The sequence below is a fragment of the Micropterus salmoides genome, unplaced genomic scaffold, assembly GCF_014851395.1.
Source record: "Micropterus salmoides isolate LMB-PRFRI ecotype aquatic unplaced genomic scaffold, ASM1485139v1 Ms_hic_scaffold_8, whole genome shotgun sequence".
NCBI lineage: Eukaryota > Metazoa > Chordata > Actinopteri > Centrarchiformes > Centrarchidae > Micropterus > Micropterus salmoides.
Window position 1 is genome coordinate 20,327,279 of NW_024044570.1, and position 11,975 is coordinate 20,339,253.

The 11,975-nt window shown below is 38.6% G+C and overlaps 2 protein-coding genes across 3 annotated transcripts; both read right to left on the reverse strand.

Moving 5' to 3' along the window:
* Positions 1 to 1,315: 1,315 nt before the first annotated feature.
* calub (calumenin b) lies at positions 1,316 to 6,213 on the reverse strand. Its single transcript, XM_038705549.1, is given in 8 exon segments — positions 1,316 to 2,705; positions 3,262 to 3,461; positions 3,723 to 3,783; positions 3,880 to 4,046; positions 4,152 to 4,322; positions 4,325 to 4,344; positions 4,530 to 4,772; positions 6,085 to 6,213. Coding segments are annotated over 7 exon segments (945 nt in total). The 5' UTR covers positions 4,751 to 4,772; positions 6,085 to 6,213; the 3' UTR covers positions 1,316 to 2,600.
* A 234-nt stretch (positions 6,214 to 6,447) lies between these two features.
* gtf3c6 (general transcription factor IIIC, polypeptide 6, alpha) lies at positions 6,448 to 9,007 on the reverse strand. Of its 2 annotated transcripts, none has more exons than XM_038705550.1 (6): positions 8,842 to 9,007; positions 8,370 to 8,450; positions 8,196 to 8,259; positions 7,759 to 7,803; positions 7,548 to 7,655; positions 6,448 to 7,318 (listed from the first exon to the last, which is right to left on the reverse strand). In XM_038705550.1, exons 1-6 carry the CDS (start codon positions 8,863 to 8,865, stop codon positions 7,200 to 7,202), a joined length of 441 nt encoding a protein of 146 aa, XP_038561478.1. In that variant the 5' UTR covers positions 8,866 to 9,007; the 3' UTR covers positions 6,448 to 7,199. The 2 variants fall into 2 exon arrangements, with proteins under 2 accessions (XP_038561478.1, XP_038561479.1); XM_038705551.1 differs by having other exon boundaries at positions 6,448 to 7,315; positions 8,842 to 9,004.
* Between the last annotated feature and the right edge of the window lie 2,968 nt (positions 9,008 to 11,975).

An 11,975-nucleotide genomic window follows, 5' to 3' on the forward strand; every position in this document is an offset into this window, starting at 1 on the left:
CAGATGTAATGCCACTACATGGGTGGCTCAAACTGGAGCTAGGCACGGTGATGCTTTCAGCTAAATGCTAACATGCTCACAATGCAACATGCTGATGTTTGCCAGGCACAATCTTTACCATGTTCTCCATGTTAGTTTAGCGTGTCAGCATGGTAACATAACATTAGTTAATTAACTGTAAACACAAAGTACAACTGAGGCATGTCATGATGGGAATGTCATTAATTTGTCTAGATGAGAAGTTCACCAGCATGAATACAGTTCATCCTGAAAGCTGGTGATAGAGCACAAAGAGGTAACAAAGAAGAGAAAGCTGCATTCAGTGATTTGACAACTATACAGTGTTTGGTGCACATGACAACAAGTAAATGTGCTTGTTCAATTAGCTGTGATCTTATTACAGTAGGTCTGTTAGGATTAACACATCAGATATTCACGTGCTTCCTCTAACACCTTTGCACACATACTGTACATACAAAATAAACACAGAGTAATGTGTCTGTAAAACCCTTGAGGCTAAGATTCTTGATGAATTAATATTAAGCCACTGAAATAGAGATGGAGAGGCTTATGTTCAGATGATCAAATGTTTCTATTTACAGATCAGTTTTGGTGGTGAATAAGGATGAGTTAGGTCCTATGCCTATCCTTGGCCTGCTTCACTGAAGTCCATCCATCCTAAAAGGCTGGTTGAAAGGGAAGAGCTGCTATAAAAAGCACTCATGTTCACCGAACCTAATTTGGGTAACTTACAAAATGACATTACATATGTCTGACATATATGTTCAGATTTAAATGGGCAAGCTTCAGTTATTTCTTCATGTGTATAAGATAGCCGTGACATACCTGGGAAATTAAATATTTATTCAATTGTGATGTTTTGAATGTCTTTAGATTCAGATTGCCAGTTTGATTTATTGTGGGGAGACTAGGGGGAAAGGTTTCTCCTGAAAGAGAATGTGAGAGGAAGAAAGTTTGAAACAACAGTCAGTGGGGTCAACAGCCTGAAGGAAACAGGGCATTTCCTAAAAAGGAAAAAAACTGGGAAAAACAGTGATAGATAAAGCTATTCTAATGCAACACAAGCAGATTTCAACTTCCTCTTAGCACTGCATTATATCCTTTTAAGAAGTAGTTATTAGAAAGAAGAGTTATTTTTGTTTTTTAAAGGTGACAACAGAAAAAAAAAATTATGTTGTGCCTTTCCGATAAACTACTTCTGAGAAGAACATCTTGTCACTTTAACAGCAGCTGTTGTGTGAAGGCCACCAGACAAGTAGTACTTAAGAGTCAAAAAACACAGCAGACTAAAAGCTCCAATTTAATGTTTTTATTGAGGCATTTTTCTCAATCACAAAAACTGGACCCGATTGTTAAGACGCTCAGTTTGCAGACCAACTACTTATTTACAGTAAAGTCAATAGTGAAAAGGTGGTTACTGCAGTGAGCCTGTAAAAAAACAATATAATTTACATTATAGTATACCATAAAATGATGATCAACAGTGGTTATAAATGGTGGTAGTGATAATATAAACACAAGTTACTGTTTGTAGGAGGGAAAAAGCATTTGTTTTCTTCCCAACTGCTTTAAAAAAAACAAACAAACAAAAAAAAACAACAGGGACAAAGATTTGAGCTGGGTACACAGACAAGTTAGTTAAGCTGAATCAAACAAAACATAAAATAAAAAAGGGGAAGTCAGCCATCAAGAAAACATGTTATATATGTACACACACGCACAGTTTCACACGCACATACACACTATTGAGGTGATGAGAATGAAGACAGGAGGCAGCTTTGAGGACAAAGCATCCATCAGTCCCTAAAATTCATCTTGATTCCTTCAACCAACACGTAGCACAACCTGCCCTTATGTATATAGGACACACAGATTGTGTTCAAATGGATGCTTTTGGGATCAGTATAGCAGACACAGTGATACTGTATTGCACTAGTCCAAATAATCCTTATTGTCACTGGAATTTAATATTTACTCCTCGTTCCAAACATCCTATACTCCAGCATTAACACATGATGATCAATAAAGACATGAAACTATGAGTTAATCAGAAACTAGCAGTTTCACTTTGGGCCAGATCTGACAGGAGTAGAACAAATTCTAATGGGTAGAAATCAGCTTTACTCTTCACAGTCCAGTGCATTGCAAAAAGAAATTGTACGCTAAACTATTCAGTATACTGCATGCCTAAACTTGTTCTATCAGGGTTTTGTAACAAAACATGGCTATTTCATAAATTCAACCTTTCAAAGAAGATAAAAAAAAAAAAAGTTTTAAACTAACACTGTTTGTCCATCGCCTGGCCTGAAAAAGGCGAGTGTAGTGTGTGGAAGCAGAGCAAAGGCTGGCGACATATCCCAATGTTACACACAACTGAGCATGAGGACACACTGGCCCAGCACGTACATATTACTTAGAATGGCAGTGTGTGCGCAATGGGACACATTCAAGAAATCAAATAAATTATTGTCCGTGGCGTTGGATTAGGCGAGCTCATCTTGTTTGAAAAACTCCATCCACTGTCGGAGCAGTAAGGTAGTACACAAGATGAACACAGAGTCTTTGGAAGCAGGTGGATGTTAGAACTCGTCGTGTCGAGTCAGAGCCTCTCCAAAGTCGGTCGCCTGGCTGCCCACGAACAGGTCGTACTTGTCCACGATTTCTGCCTTGGTCAGACGGCCATCCTGATGGAGGGAGAAAAACAAAACATGATGTTGTTTTTACTGTTACTGTATAAGCAGGTACTTTGTGTTGTTAGTATGTGTTCCCAAAGGTATATGGTATGTCTTGTACAATTTGCACTTCTGTTGCTGGGACACTAAAACTAAGATATCTTTTCTCATCTTAATTACATAATGAAAACATCCCAAAGGGTTCCAACACCAACAAGGCTGAGAGCCTTGTATCTCTTGCGTTTATTATATATATTTGTTAGAGGTGTAATTAAGTCAGACACGAATTTAATAAACATTTTTCAAAATCTAGACTTATATAATTATCTGTGCTCCTTTGTTTCATTGAGCCTTATATTGCTGTTGCAAATCTGCCACACATCACAAATTTTCCTCAGTACAGTGCAGTACAATAACTCTCAGACTTGTGCAAGTACCGTATATGCACACTTTCACACACTCAGTTCTACTTCCCCTCCATATTCAGTGAATGAGACAGGAAGTGAAATACATAACAACAATGAATTTCTGTTGAAATCTCAAATCATCAACGTTTTACAGTACGTACTTTGTCGGCATCTGACTCATAGACCAGATGCTTGGCCTCGGCTTCAGCATGGTCGTAGTCACTGGGCAGGATCCAGTCTCTGGTCTCCTCCTTGTCCATCTTCCCGTCTTTGTTTTTGTCTCTGAATTCAGTAAACTGTTCCCTCTCTGTCTTCACCCACTCGGGTTCTGTGGAGTCTCCCTCCTGGTTGTACATGTCACCTAAAGCAAAGAAAGACAGGAACAGGCTGAGTGAGGGAGATGATTATTTTGCAATACTTCTTTGTACAAGTACTTGTGGCGGCCTAACACACTGCCAATCAGGCTCATTTCATAACAGTTCCTCAAACATTTACCATTACCCACTGTTTCTTGCACTTTTCAACTTTGTTTTTTCTATCGTTCTTGGTTTGTGACCTATATTAACCAAATATTTTGTGGTACAAACTGATGATGTTTAAATAACATGGGCTGAGAACTCACCGATGTACTCGTCTAAATCAATTAAACCATCTCCATTCTTGTCAATGTCTTCCATAGTTTCCTATAGCAAGAAAAGAGAGCACAAGGACGTGAGAAGGGATGTAAAGTGTTATTGCCATATTTAACACCTGTGTGAGTGTGTGGGTTTGTCACTTACTAGCACCACAATGTCTTTCATGTGGTCGTACTCCTCGGGGTGAAGGAAGGCTGTGAACTCTTCCTTGTTGGCTTTCATGTCACCGTCTTGGTCTGCCATTTTGAATCTCCTCTCATCACGAGCCATCATCTGCCTGTAGCTGAAACCATCATCAGGGTCGGGGTCATCTGCAAGTCAGAGGTCACAACTTTGTATGGTGTGTGCATGTAAATTTGTATCCATTGTCCATGGAGGTAATGTTTCAGGGATACATCACATGTCTGTAGTGTTACCAAGAATGTATCCATATGTGGCGTTCTTGTACTCATCCCAGGACACCACCTCATCCCCATTGAGGTCATGACTCTTCCACTGTCGATCCACGTCATCGTAGATCCATCTTTTCTGAGCGTGCTTGATCCACTTCTTCATCTCCTCAACAGTCACGTAGCCATCCTTATTTCATCTATACGTTCAACCAACATGCTGTAGAGAAATATGGCAAACATTCAGTTTGTTCCCTCATATTATATTGATGTGTTACCTCAGATGCTCTGCCTGAGGTCAAACTAGGTCACCATTACCACACTAACACGAAAGAGTTGCTATTGACTTCATATATCACTAATTCAAGAACAGATTCACACAATCTCCCTGACATGTATTCTCACCCGAGCCTCTCCTTGCTCTCCTCTGGGGTGAGCTGGTCAAAGGTCTTGGCCTCCTCTTGTCCCAGGAAGGCTTCATGGTCATAGTCAAAGCCCTCTGCATCATCGTGCTCTCGGTTGCTGAGGGGTTCATCGTGGTGAACACGGTCTTTCTTCTCTGTGGGTTTGCTGGTGGCGTAAACCACACAGAGGGCAAAGCACATTACAAGTGGCCGCAGCTCCATCCTGGGTATGTACGAACACTGTCTGGATGAAGGGAAAAAAGAAGATACCAAAAAGCTAAGATTGTTGCTCAAACAGTGCATTCTGGGAAAAAACATTTGTACTGCATACATATCTAAGTTTACAGTGTACTTTTGTTTCAGTTCTATTCACAACTTTTAACTTAGGGCTACTCATCTGTGCCCATGCCAGTTTAGTGGCAAGTGTATGACTCACAGTGCAAGCACATACTCAGACCATGAGAGGTGAATTACTAGGCTAATCTGTTCCAGTTGACGCAATCCCTTGTTTGTTGCACTTCTGGTACCTTGAAGAAGTTGAAATCACATATGTTGTAGTACCACCACCTCAACAATTATATAAATTATTTAACAGACACCTCCGAATTTTTAATCTATTATACTAGATTTAAATTATAAACTACATTCAGTGTATTTATTAGGTACACCTAGCTAAAATCTAATACAACATCCCTGCAATTAGATTTTACAGTCATAAAAGTTATAAGCCTAATGTAAGGTTATGTAAAGCAGAGGTGTTGAGTCAAACTTTTGATCATTTTGGAGACTGGTACTGTGGAATTGTATTGCATTTTACTGAGATGTGTGTCTACTATTTGGTCTTCTCTTAGTGGAAAAAATGGGGTGTATAAATATAAAGTCAGCAACAGTCTAAAACAGTTTAAAACTTAACTTTCAAACTTGTGATTTTATATGATTTATTGTATAGCTGTTTAATTAGACTGCACTAATTCTTTTAAACAACTCAGGGCAGAAACAATGACAAATCCAATTTACATGTTCTGAAGATCTTCTTAAATAGAAAATATACCATAAATAAATAAATAAATAAATAAATAAAATAACCTTCCAGCCACCAGCATTTATATTCACAGAACGTAACATTATTGCTATTATAATAGCAGGAAATACAATGCCGAAAAAAGTTGATTGTGGACTATTTTATTATCAACTTACTAACGTTCACCGCTAGTGACTGCTTTAGTGCGACACACCAGAGTCTGTGGGCTCACTTTTGCATGTCTCAACACATTAAATCTTGCCATCGTCTTTGTATTACGAGTCAGCAGCAACCATTTGTGGCCGTTATTTCTAATTAGTTACCATCCAAACCCAAGGTGAATTAGGGAGTAACATTAGGCTGGCTAACCTAGCGTAACGTTAGTTTTACCTACTAGCCTGCAATTTGACTCGCCCAATAAAGATAAATAAGCAACCATATAATCGCCCATGCTGCATCAACAACTATTTGAGAAACCACACTTGAGTTGGTTTTTTTTTAATAATTTAAAGCACAATTTATCAACAGAACTCACCGGTGTCTTCAGGGAAGTTCTTCGTTGCAATAAGATCCTCCCCTCGGAAACACACCCATGCACTTCCTGTGCTAAAATGCCAACCGGCCAATCACAATCTGAGAAGGCGAGTGCGATGTCGCTTGCTCATTGGTCCACTCCAAGAGGACATCAGTGATTGGATTGGTCGAGAACCGCCACGTCCTCAAAGTCAACAAAACCTCGTTCATTCATAAAACTGACTCCACAGTGTCTGGGACAGGTAAGCTACACAAAGGAAGCCCCAAACCAGTACATTATTCAAATGACAAAAACTGCAGTAGAAATGCAATTTATTTAATTAATTTACAGTTCTTAAAAAACATTACATAAAAAACACTGTCCTATGTAACCAAATGCAAAATAAACACATTAATTAGTAATTCCACAAAAACAAAATAACAAAAAGCACAATAAGACCAACACTCATGGTAACTTTTCAGTGAGCCCAATTAATTTATGAACAAATAAAAAACCTTAATTTCTTTTGGCTTTAACACAATTTAAATCAATTGCTTTAGTAGTGCTGATAAAACCACTTTATCACAAATCAGAAAAATAGAGTCTTCATATTTTAAGTTATATACTCTTTTCCCTTCTTTAAATGTATAAATGGCTCATTCTCCAACAAGCACATCTCTACTATAACATGCAACTCAAGCAGATTTCTGTCCCTCTGCTGGTTAAATAGTCATCATGAAATGTGGAAAATCGATGAGATCAGAGAAACACAATGACAGGACCTGCTGCTAAGCTGAGGGCTTCCACCACATTTCTGTATCTTCCCTTCCCAGGAACCGTCCTATGTGGACCTGAGAGGAATGGATTTACTTGGCAATTTGTAAAAGCTTGCTTTTCTTTTAGGTGTCATTTAGCCACATTTATGTTGGGTGTCAAATACTAAATTCACAGATTTTTGATGCTCATTGAAGAAGAGGCATATGTTTCTGGCAAAGGATTGTGACACGTTGTGCAAGACTTATGGTAATACTGACACTTCTTATTATGGCTGAACTGTATAAATTCTACTGTCTTTGAATGGTCTGTCCCTCACATCCTCACAAATGCTGGTGTCTCTCTAGACTTTTATAGGGAGGTCATAATATTGCAGTGCCTCCATCTTCCAAATCTGTGTTGTCCATATCTTCTTCTGTCTCTCCCTGTTGGTTGGCATTTCCCTCTTGACTGGACTGTTCCCCACTATCTTCACCTCCTGCTGGGACAACACAAAAAAGCATTTTCAGGTTTTTAACAATGTTGTGCAAAGTTGATTCTTTGTCAAGCTGCATAATATAAAAAAGGAGTTGGTTGAAGCTACTCTTAAAAAGCAACACGGTATAAAATAAATGTGTGTTATGTATGAAACAAGTTATATTAACTGTATTAGAGAAGAAAAAGTTAACTACAGATTTTACACCATGGTGAGTTTAGCTGTTCTTGCTAACCTGTGCTGGTTTCACCCTCTTTCTTCTCAGTCAGGAAGATTCGTTGCATCATTAGTTTCTTCACTGTGTGGCACATGTACTTGAGCTCTGGACCACTGTCTGATTTTCCTGCAGACATATGTCAAAATGGACAATAAGTGAAAGAAAGCATGAAAGAAAGTATAAAAATGAAACACAACAATAAACATTGATAATATATGGAGAACCGTACCTTTCTGTGGTCCCTCCTTGAACAGCACACAAGTCCCCAAAGCGTCTTTGAAGAGGGAAGGATAGCATGTAAAATGTCTGTTTACGGTTTCTTTTTTTTTTTTTATATGATAACATCTATCATAAGGGTGTTCATGGAGGCTCTTTAGTGCTGGTACAAATAGTCAGCAACACTATCACTAACTGTGCTTATTAAAATATGCCTCTTTTTCCATAACTTCTATTGAAAAACAAGATATTAATAATGCTGTTTGTGCTATGATTACATACTTTTAAAAAAGGTGCAGTTTGGGCCATTTCTCATTACTGGAACCACAAAAGTCAGTCTGTTTCAGGTCAAAATGACTCTTGCAGGTGGTGTAAAGTGACACGTTTCCAACTTAAGTACTTGCTTTAAGAAGAGGCAAAGGGGGAGAGTGCTGTTTATATTATTCTTACCTTCATATTCCCCTGCAAACACATATTGTCCAACCTGCATCATGGGCTTCTCGCTGTCAATATCCTGGAACACATGGACAAAACTGATTTTGTGAATGGTGCATTCCTGCATGGTGGCCACTGGCCAGGCTTCTTCTCTTTCTTTACCACAAAGCATGAATATCCGACACTTACCAGTATCTTGCATGTGCCCCGACATTTGGAAAGAAAGTCATTGTTGATTATACCAGAGAGCTCCACCACAACAAGCTGCTCCTAACACGTTAAAAAACAAAACGAGTAAAATGTATATAACGTTACAGTTATAGAAAAGACGACCGCAGCAGTCAAAAGCATATAAATATGATGCGACCATTTACACAACACAATATTTTGGTCAGAAAATTAATTATCCCAGGGATCCCCACACAAATTCACGTTAAGGAGCCAATATTAATACAAGCTAGAGCCCAAACCAATATTTGGTGGGAAGTTAACCCCCGAAAGTACAACTTTAAAGGTTAGAATTAACACAATAATGAATGTTGCAGTCATATAACTTCAGTCTCTCTAGGCTGAGTAAACTGACATGTTAGCCACATGAAGCTAATGTTGATATAACTGTGCTGTAATTAAACGCTAACGTTACGCTGATGGTATTTCGTACCTCCTCTTCCCATTCGTCGTCCATGTTGAAAGGCCAGGAAGAGGACTGATAGGAATTAACGTAAAATACAGTTCCTGTAGTGTTATCTAATTAAATATCCCATTCTTTTCTACAAAATATTTTTACAACTTCCGCGATTGTACGGTGCCCGAGAAGCCTTCTTTTTGCTGCTTGGCAGGTTTTCAGTTACGAGTCCCGACCATCGAGGGGCGCTGTTGCTCAGGCATGCTTTGTGTCTAAGCCGTTTAATTTGAACTGGATATAGGGTGAATAACAATTGTCTATCTATCCATCTCTCTCTTCATTCTACTTATGGTCGAGTATGATTGGATCTAAATATTGGCTACCTGTAGGCACACTCATCTACATTAAAGTTATTAATGTTCTCCTGTAGGAGGCCATCGCTGAGGTGATGAGACGAGATGAGATGAAATGAGACAATACACTTTATTGATCCCCAAGGAGAAATTCATCTGTCAAAGGCAGGGAAACACAAACGAAAACAACCACACACATCAAACATATCCAAAACAAAAAAGAAGCAGAGGGCCAGATATGAAACATGACTGAATTTTAATCAAAATGCACAAACAAATATTAAGCACAAAACAAAATCATCTGTGAGGGCCTGAGGGAGAAGATGAGTTTTTTTAGTTTTGCTTTGCCGGGACTGCAGCTATGATCATACAGAAATGAATTTGGAGGACTCAGTAACATGGCATGGAGGTGGGCCAGTGCCTGAGCAAACCTATTCCTGACAGACACACATCAAAGGCAAAAATCCAATTCAAAGTCATTACAAAATAATTTCTATCCTTAATGTAGTAAGTAAAATGTAAAATAATTAAAAAGTGTAAATATTTATTTTATTCTATCTGTGATTTGCAATTCATCACAGAGGTTGTATGATTTTTATTAAGGGACGTTGGCATAGATCTATTTTAAATCAAACAAATATTTCAGTTTCTGCAGAACAAAGTTCAAAGCCAGGGGATCCTTCACCAAGATAACCACAAAGCCTCTTGGATGAGTGCTGAAATGATTTAAACCCATTTATCTTTCCGTGCTCTCCAAATAAAATAAAAAAAACATATATATATTTGCCTCACAATAGGCCTACTTACTTACTGGACTTACTGGACTTAATGTATATTGTTCTGTTAAGATAGTATATATATATATATATATATATATATATATACCCAAACATTTGATACATTTTAAATATAACATATTTTTAGTCCTGATTAATAGTGGTACTTATTGATCCATCTAGGAAATTACTCTTTTTGTTCGCTACCCTCTACACAGGGGTCAGAGATCAGGGTCTCTGGAGCTGATTGGGATTCATCATCTCACTCAGGATGTCTGTAATGAGGATGATTCTTCTCACCGAGTCCTCCCCTTGGAGGACCATCCTACTGGCCCGTTATAAAAAACAGTTTTTAATAAATAGCAGATATAATAAATAGTATTAAATATTTTATGGTAGAAATGTATTGCAAATCTACTATCAACTATTATCACTAGTGCCTTTTACGCATGTACGTCAGTAAATGTTCTGACAAATTGACACTTTAGCATTTAGCTTGAGAAGGAGCCATGAATCTTCTTCCAGAGACAGCAAGTTTAAGAGACAGAATTGCAGTAAAACTGAAACTGTTTAACTCGTGGTATGACAAAGTCAATGAAATAATATCTTATATATTGAATATCTTTATAGTACTGGGCCTTCAAATTGTTACATTGTCTCCTAATAAATTTGATGGTAACAGTAAATAGCAGTAAAAACATACAGGTTTCCTGCGCTCACGATTTATATTAATTGGCTTTGGAAAAAAATGACAGGTCTATTGTCAGGAGATGGGAAATGAAAATATTAATTAACTCATATTTTTACTATATATACACACACATATATATATATATAATATATATATATATATATATATATATATATATATATATATATTTGCATTAATGGGACTATAGGATAAGGTTGAGAAATATTGTTTCTCCCTCCATGTCCATCCAGGTGCCACAGAGCCAGGCAGCACAACAGTTTAGTGGAGTTGCTCAGAGGCCAACAGTACTTGCAGGCTGTAAATACCTGTATAAATGTAAAGCAGGTTGGTGCTGAATGAGCCTCGCCCTTAGAGGGAAAAAAATAACATTTTGAATCAGAATCAGGCAAACCAAATTAAAGGGGGTGCAAATCCCCCATGTACCTCCCCCACACCCCCCATTTCTGGCCTATCATCTATCTCTGGACTATGGTGGGGTTGTCATGTCGACCAACCCACAAGTTACTATGACAACGGCTCAAGGGGAAGCACTTGCTGGGGAGGTTATTGCCTCCTTGGGGATGTAAGAAGGACATGGGGAATGTAAGCAGAGACAAAGATATAGAGACTCCACCAAAAAGGCTTAAATGAAAGGAGAGGTCAAGTTGGAGTGTGTTTGTGAGCGTGTGTATGGTTTACTGTAAATGCCATGTTTACATTCACAATCAATTGAAGTGGACACAGTGTGCAAATCAGAGATGCCCCTTTGACACTTTGGATGCAGAGGACAAAGTTTTCTCCCTCCAGGACGAGGCCCGAGCCTCTCCTGTACATGATGTATTACACTTCCCTCATACTGCCATACCCTGGGGCAGAAAGGGGCAAGGGCAAGGGAGGGAGTGACATTAAGGACCCTCCAAGGTGTCAGATGGGTCCCCAGCTTCCCCCACATTTTATCATATAAATGTCATAAAGACAAGTTTGGAGTTGGGGAGCTTTTGGCTCTCCTTCTGCCTGGGGGGTATCACAGTGGTTAATTGCCCCATTAGCACTGACAGGGTAAATTGGTGCAAGGGCTAACTATATATTAGAGTGAAAACAACAACCCCTGGCATAAACCCATGGGGTAGAAAGCGTAGTGCGTTTTACAGTGCGGTCTGTGCATGTTTGAGTGTGTATGCAAGACAGTGAGTGTGTGCGTGTGTGTGAGCAAAATGTAAATATACTCACTTTAATATTGGTCAAATATTAGAATTCTATATTTATCACTACGGAAATGAACTCGCAGTCAGGGAGAGTGTCATATCTGTGCTGAACTTTCTCTAGGCATACATTTAAAAGGAGATTTAT

Excerpts from the sequence above, each read along its gene's own strand:
- gtf3c6 (XM_038705550.1), bottom strand. The coding sequence starts at position 8,865 with ATGGACGACGAATGGGAAGAGGAG. Across the intron at positions 8,451-8,841 it reads ACGACGAATGGGAAGAGGAG|GAGCAGCTTGTTGTGGTGGA; the intron begins GTACGAAATACC and ends TTAACGTGTTAG. Across the intron at positions 7,804-8,195 it reads GTTTGCAGGGGAATATGAAG|ACGCTTTGGGGACTTGTGTG; the intron begins GTAAGAATAATA and ends CCCTCTTCAAAG.